At 42.2% G+C, this 8,019-nt stretch overlaps 1 protein-coding gene across 1 annotated transcript; it reads left to right on the forward strand.

Moving 5' to 3' along the window:
- Window positions 1-2,528: 2,528 nt before the first annotated feature.
- LOC311112395 (ecto-ADP-ribosyltransferase 4-like) lies at window positions 2,529-7,209 on the forward strand. Its single transcript, XM_084155505.1, has 3 exons — window positions 2,529-5,441; window positions 5,693-5,786; window positions 6,398-7,209. The coding sequence occupies exons 2-3, from the start codon at window positions 5,721-5,723 to the stop codon at window positions 7,154-7,156; spliced, it is 825 nt and encodes a 274-aa protein (XP_084011631.1). The 5' UTR covers window positions 2,529-5,441; window positions 5,693-5,720; the 3' UTR covers window positions 7,157-7,209.
- Window positions 7,210-8,019: the final 810 nt, after the last annotated feature.

Genomic DNA, 8,019 nt, shown 5'->3' on the forward strand with positions numbered 1-8,019 from the left:
TTCTGGATTGGTCTGACTGACTCAGAGAAGGAAGGGATCTGGAAATGGGTGGATGGAACAACACCAACCACAACACAGTGAGTGAAATGCAGAGTAACATATCAATTACAATGCAGCAGGCACAGTGACCAATGATCACTAGTTTTTCCTCCTGGGTTGACTGTTAACTGAACTGGTTGGTTCTTAGATTCTGGAGAGAAGGAGAGACAAATAATGCCCAGGGGATGAGAACTGTGCAGTCTTCAACAGCTTCAGCGATAACCTGGGAAATATACAATCATGGAATGACCAGCCTTGCTCATTGCTTATCCATTGGGTATGCAACTACACACCTAAAGTGTCCTCCTAATAGGCCTACACATCATGATGGCATCTGCCCACAGGAGAAATACTGAATTCCAAAAACTAAGCAGTGCATCTCCTACAAGTTGATGCTGACAAGGCCTGCCAGGAAAACGGATGACCCGTAACACATGTAAAAAAGGCCCACTAATTAGCTAACGATTAAAATTAATGAAAGTTAAAATTGAATCTACGTCAGACGTTAATTCTTCAAGTCGGCTGTTTTGGCATGTGTTTTGGATAATCTGAATACCCTTTTGAATTTGCAATTGCGTTTAGATTTGCTCTTACATTAAGGTTAATCCTTCCTGCATTTCAGTAGTAGCACATATTGCTGTCACGACCTCCTCCGAAGCTGCCTCCTCTCCTTGTTCGGGCAGGCTTCGGCGTTCGTCGTCACCGGCCTTCTAGCCACTGCCGCTCCTCATATCTTCATTCCATTTGTTTTGTCTTGTTTATTACACACACCTGGTTCATATCCCCTCATCAGTACCTGTACATGTGTTCCCTCTGCCCCCTGGTCTTTGTGTGTCATTGTTTATTGTAGAGGAGATTATAGCTCGGTGGATCTTGATTCTATTGTGTATTGCTGGGTTATTCACCCGTCTGCCTTTATTTCCCAAGTGCGCCGTTTGTCCGCACTGGTGTGTATTACGCATTGCTGCGTACCTCTGTTTATTGATTAAACCATTTATTCCGTGATTTCCTCTCCTGCGTCTGACGCCGTCCAACATCACCCGCTACAATTGCAGAATAAATTAATAAAACTCTTTGCAAAACATTCCAGTTAACTATGACTAACATGCTCCCTCTACTGCCTAGAAAGGCATATAGAAGGTCATAGTGCAGAACATTACAGTATTAGGTAGAATTACTTAAGATTGCTTAAGAGAATTGATTGCGTTGTAATATGAGAATGCAAGTAAGCTGAAAGCTGATGAGACATGTAGGTTCAGTCATAATCTAACCATCCAACAGTGGCTTCAACTGTGAACAAGACAGCTGCTTTAAACTGATCATTTCTTTGTCAGATGGAATGATTTTACAAATAAACATTTTGGAAGCTAAGAGATCAGCCATCTTTGAATTTATTGTATCGTGCACACTGACAAAAGTATTGATAATTTTAGCTTTTTCATGTGCTTTTTTAGAAATCTGCGTTGTGTTGTCAAAATAGAAAAAACTCATGCTCAATATTTTTTATATAATAATGTCACTTAATCAAATTACGATATTCTATCAATAACTATAATTATGTGAACCAGAGCTTGGTCAGCGACTTAGCCACTGACCATTCTTGACCATTTTCCCTATGGATCCCAGGCTTGAGCCAATCTATTTGTGTGGCTATTTTGAATACAATATAGAAATTGTCCAGTATTTTATTCACCACAATTGAACAAAATACAATTATGTTTCTTTACATGAATATTGGGGAAAATAATGCTCTCTCTCTCTCTCTCTCTCTCTCTCTCTCTCTCATACATAGAGTGCATACACACGTTTGTCACCTCATTTCAATTTGGACTGTGGACTGAATTCATTCTCAGAGCATCAGTGAGACAGGAGACAAACAGGGAGAGAGAGACAGAGACTATAGAGTTACACAGTATACATTATACACCAGTTGTTATCATTGAGATATGGAGACAGAAGAGGACATCTATGCCAATGTAGAGGAGGTCTGTGTTAAAGGCTATGGTGATCTGGCTGCAGGTTATGAGACTTTACACCAGAGTCCACAGGCTGGAACAAGTAAGTGTGTTTACAGATTCTTACACACATCTTAATTTATTCATTAAGTTTACTTTGCAGGACAATGCACAAAAAAAACCATAAGTCTGAGAGGAACCGAGAAATGATACGTCACACCATATTTAGTTAATTGCTACTTTCCATCTGTAGTCCCTGGGCAGGTGAACATCTAATCATGGAAATATTCTATACAAAACTGACAACATAAATACATCAGACATTATAAAAACAGTGATCAGGACATAGGGACATTTATCAACACAGACGTCAACACATTGCACTGAGAAAGTGAAACACATTGCTGTTGCACAGAAATTGAAATATATGTGTACTCAAATTAAAGATGTATTACAAATGGAGGGGAAATGGAGGGGACATATTGCTAACACTAACATACTGTGATGCGGTGATGTTGAAGGAGTCAGGTGCAGGAGGGTTACGCAGCAAGGCGTCAAAAAACGCTCCAATGCGCAAAACATGCGCACTGGAAAATACAAGGCACACAGGAAAATATCCTGCCGATACAAAATACACGAAGCTCCACCGAGCTTGACTATCCTCCACAATAAACAATCACACACAAAGACAAGGGGGCAGAGGGAACAATTTTACAGGTACTGATGAGGGGATATGAACCAGGTGTGTGTAATAAACAAGACAAAACAAATGGAATGATGAGATGAGGAGCAGCAGTGGCTAGAAGGCCGGTGACGACGACCGCCGAAGCCTGCCCGAACAAGGAGAGGAGGCAGCTTCGGAGGGAGTCGTGACACATACTGCTAATACTAAAGGCATGTATAATATTATCACCTGTTATAAGTATGTATGAAACGCTGCAAACGCTGCAATATTTCTTAAATCAACAAATCAATCATAATCATGTTCAATATCATCATACATTGTCTTTCTATGTCGTAATGACACATTTCACACAAACCTAATTCCTTTTAAATTGGAACAAAATTATTTCATGGAAATAGTAGTAGAGGAGGACAGAATTGGTGTTACTTTCTGTCTGTGTGTGGCTGAAGACCACAGCATCAGTTCATCTTGGTATCAGAACAGCATTGGTTTATAAGGGAGAAACTGGTCAGCTGGAAAGACTAAGATAGATACAGTAGGACCAAGTCAGGTGTATGTTACATTTGCTTCTCTACACGTGCAGGACTGAAACTTGGGAATCAGAACTGTCAGCCTTACAGACTGGCCTCAGTTTCTCTAGGACTGCTGTGTGTTCTCTTGCTGACCGCAGTCATAAGTCTATCTGTACACTGTGAATATTCAACAATCACAGGTGGTAGGGTGTGTGTGTGTGTGTAACAAAACATAAAATGATACATTTGTTCTCTGTTCCATCACAGATTACAATGACTACAATCAACCATACTTCAGAGAAGGAAGAACTTCAGACTAGTTACGAAAACCTGACTAAGGAGAGAGACCAGCTGGAGACTTCTTTCAACGCCTTGAATAAAGACAGAGACCAGTTACAGACCCATTTTAACACCTTGATTGAAGATATATTGAAGTTATATGACTGTATTATCCGATATGCTCTCCTTCTGCAGGATAATGTCCTGTCAGTTGGAGGAGATTCAAGTCTAGCTGTTATTACCTCTCTTATGAGAAAAAAACCTGGAGTCAGAGAAGAGCATAATGTAATAATAGAGGAGCGGACCTTGTGATCATAAACAGTAGAGACAAACAGGTGAGAGAGAAGGTGAAAGAAAGGTAGAGAGACAGATACAGACAGACAGAGATAATAAACATACTAACTATGTTTTCCCCAGGTGTTTCTGAATAAATTGGCTAATAGTCGGAAGTTCTGGAGTAGTCTGACTGAGTCAGTGAAGGAAGGGACCTGGAAATGGGTAAATTGAACAACTCTAACTGCAACACAGTGAGTAAAATACAGATGGATCTTGTAGATACTTGGTTCTTGTACTAAATGCTGAATACTTAATATAATGTCCCTCTAAACTTGTTGGTTCTTAGGTTCTGGAGACAAGGACAGCCAAATAATCATCTGGGTAGTGAGGATTGTGTGGTCTTTAACAGTTTCAATACTTCACCCTACTTGGGATGTATTCAGTCATGGAGTGACAAGCCTTGCTCACAGACTAATCAACGGGTATGAGAGAATATGAGAGAATCCTTTCACTATGTCCTTTTGTCCTTTTGAGTTAGCAATAGCTTTAGCCTAGATTCTTGACAAAAATCTAATTGATATAATATCTTAATAATCAAAATTAGTCCATTTGATTTTGGTGTTATTGATGTAATAGAATGGCAATTAGTAGTGCAATTGTAATATTATAGCTAATGTAGTATGTACAAGTCAAATGCACAATCTTTAAACAATAATTTAGTTAATATGATAATATTAAACACATACACTGAGTGTACAAAACATTATGAACAACACAATTGATTGGCTCAAATGCATTAAGAAGGAAAGAAATTCCACAAATTAACTTTTAAGAAGGCACACCTGGTAACTGAAATGCATTCCAGGTTACTACCTCATGAAGCTGCTTGAGAGAATGCCAAGAGTGTGCACAGCTGTCATCAAGGCAAAGGGTGGTTATTTGAAGAATCTCAAATATAAAATATATTTTGATTTGTTTAACACTTTTTTGGTTACTACATGATTCCATATGTGTTATTTCATAGCTCTGATGTCTTCACTATTATTTTACAATGTAAACATAAAAAAAAAAAAAAAAAAAAACTTGAATGAGTAGGTGTGTTCAAACTTTTGACTGGTACTGTTTGTACTCTGTCACCATATAAAATACACACGACGATTTAAACATTTTGCTAATTAAGTTATGGCATGTACAATATATATTTTTTCTGGCCTTTGGGAAACCAACTCACAAGGATTGGGAGAGAGTGAGTGTGGGTAATGTTGGCCAATTCATGTGTGGGTGTAGAGATGAGGGTCAGTGCACGCTGGGTCAAACAGTAGTTGAAACTAAACAGTCTGCTTTCCTTCATCTGAATTGACATAGGTAAAAAACAGGACTGCTGAAAGCAAATACATCCACAATATTACTTTCACCTATCCCATGTTTCAGATCAGTGCATTTGAAGCAGAGGAGAGGAAGCCACTGATGACCTATTGAGATACACCCAGTGAAGGAAGTTGGCTTCTAGAGAGAGTTTGTATCTGTGGGTAGTCTACACTAACGTTCGAACCAGCACAAGTTCAGATCATTCATTTATTTTACAGTGATTTTTGTGAAGCCATTTGTCTCAGAGCCTGACTTAACAGGATAGACCTAAACTGTCAGCTAAAACAATCTGGGACTGGGACTGGACAAAGAGAGGACAGAGATCCGGTAAGGACACACATTTGCTGGCACACACACACAAATGGATAATAATATTTTTCAATGATCTGTTTTAAAGTCAATTTGAAAGTCAACTGAATTATATGCACATTAGTTTGTGTTTCAATTCCACATTAGGTGATCAACCTCATGTTCTAGCAGTTATTACTGACTGACCAAGATGCATCAGTCATATTGCTTCATTGTAAAAATACCACTATTAGGAAATCAGTGATTATTTTTCAACACTCTGTCAACAGGTTGTTTTGCTGTCAACCTGCATTAATTATGAAATACTTGACAGGAGACCTGTTGCTCTTGGCAACAATGCTCACCACAGTCAACAGTGCAGAGGTGGGTGACCCCAGTTGTACATATTATTTGAATATATTGGTGACAGAATTTACAGGATGCCAGAGTTTTATATTTATATATGTAACCATTTACAGTATATATATTCTAACACTGTACAGCTGTCTTCAGCAGTGCAAGAATGATTCTAACATTGTATAGCTGTCCTCGGCAGTGCCAGAATGATTGTAACACTGTATAGCTTTCCTCAGCAGTGCCAGAATGATTATAATGCTGTATAGCTGTCCTCAGCAGTGCCATAATGATTCTAACATTGTATAGCTGTCCTCGGCAGTGCCAGAATGATTCTAACACTGTATAGCTTTCCTCAGCAGTGCCAGAATGATTCTAACATTGTATAGCTGTCCTCGGCAGTGCCAGAATGATTGTAACACTGTATAGCTTTCCTCAGCAGTGCCAGAATGATTATAATGCTGTATAGCTGTCCTCAGCAGTGCCATAATGATTCTAACATTGTATAGCTGTCCTCGGCAGTGCCAGAATGATTCTAACACTGTATAACTTTCCTCAGCAGTGCCAGAATGTTCTAACATTGTATAGCTGTCCTCGGCAGTGCCATAATAATTCTAATGTTGTATAGCTGTCCTCGGCAGTGTCAGTGCCAGTGTGACGAGGAGCGGTTGAACATAGAACCGAGCTCGGTGGACGACCGCTACCCGACGTGCAGGGAGGAGATGATGGGGAACATCACCGCGGGCGACCTGCTGACCAGGGAACGCCAGGCCACCCCCTCTTTCTCCACTGCCTGGTCGCAAGCTGAACGCTGCAATATGACCGTGGCGAACCTCACCGACCTCCATGTCACAGCGCTGACCCTCTACACAAACACATACAACCGCACCTTCCCTTTGATCTTCGATGTGGATGCCAGATCCCTGGGCCCCAACGCCAAAGTCTACTGCCGGTACTTCCTGTTTAAGTCCCTCCACTTCCTGCTGACCGACGCCCTGCGGCTCCTGAGGGGGCAGGATGAGGTGGAGGCAGAGTCGGGGCAGGATGGGAAGGGCTGCCTACTGGTGTATGCTGACAGCGCGCGCAGGGACAACTTGCGAGGGGAGGTGGGGGATCAGGTGCGCACCGGGCATTTCGTCCTGGCATCCACGCGGCGGTACAGCTCCAGCTTTGACCTGACCATCCGGACGTGCCACGGGCACCTGCTGCCCCGCTCGCACTCGCGCCACTGTCGCTCCTCTTCAGGCCTCAATGTGCTGGTGCCACCCTACGAGCTGTTCAGGGTGGTGGCGGTAAAGAGGGTACCTAACAAATGGGGAGGTGCCCTGAAGTGGCACTTCTACCTGGAGTCCATTGGCACTATGACCAACCTCAACTGCGCTATGACTTCTGCCGTGTGAATGACAAGTCAGTTTGTACAAAGCAAATAAAGTTTGTTTGTTTGAAGAATCGATTAATTTCAATATTTTTCTGTAGACACTACTACCCTCTACTCAGAACCATAAACATGGATTGCAATCATCCCTTTTTTTCTCTCTCTACATATAAAACACTCAAACCTACCTTCCTAATGCACCTATACATCTCTCTAAACTCTAAAGTCTCTGCAGTGGCAATTTGGTAGATGTGGCAGTACAGTCCGTGCTGATGTCTCTCTAGAAGACCATTCATACAGCAGTGATATCTTTCTAGTAGACCTGCCAGTGTCTGTCTCCCAGTACGGTCTGCATCCTCCAAAAGCCCCACATGCTCATCCGGCGCGTCCAACTCAAACGTTCCATCTCCCTAAACACTTCCCTCTCCAACTCCCCTCCTGACCAAAGCATGTCCGCCAGCTCCCAGCATTGGTCGGGCTCCAGCAGGAACCCCCACCGGGACTCGGAGGCCAGGTAGCATCGGACCTCACTGCCCAGCGAGGCATCCCCCAGCTCCCGCAGACCGCGGAAAAGCGCCAGGGTGGTCTGAGGGTAAGGCTCAGCCTTGATTGCCTGCTTGATGTACTCCGCCGTGATCTCCGTGATCCCCTCTGAGCCTGTGACCTTTAGACTTTTCCCTAGACATGCTAGATCTAAGAGAGTATGGTTGGGTGTTGTTGAGAGGCCAAGGAGGAAGCACAGGAAGAGGTCATAAGTTCCGTGCGTATTTTGTAAAACCCTGTCCACGGAGCATCTGTGGAGGTCTAAAAGGGTTGCTCTCCTGAATGTCCCTTTCAATCGACCAAAGAGTGTAGTACGGTGGAGTAGTAGGTTTCTCCTTTTGTTTG

This window comes from Coregonus lavaretus, assembly GCF_964263955.1.
Source record: "Coregonus lavaretus genome assembly, chromosome: 38".
Classification (NCBI taxonomy): Eukaryota; Metazoa; Chordata; class Actinopteri; order Salmoniformes; family Salmonidae; genus Coregonus; species Coregonus lavaretus.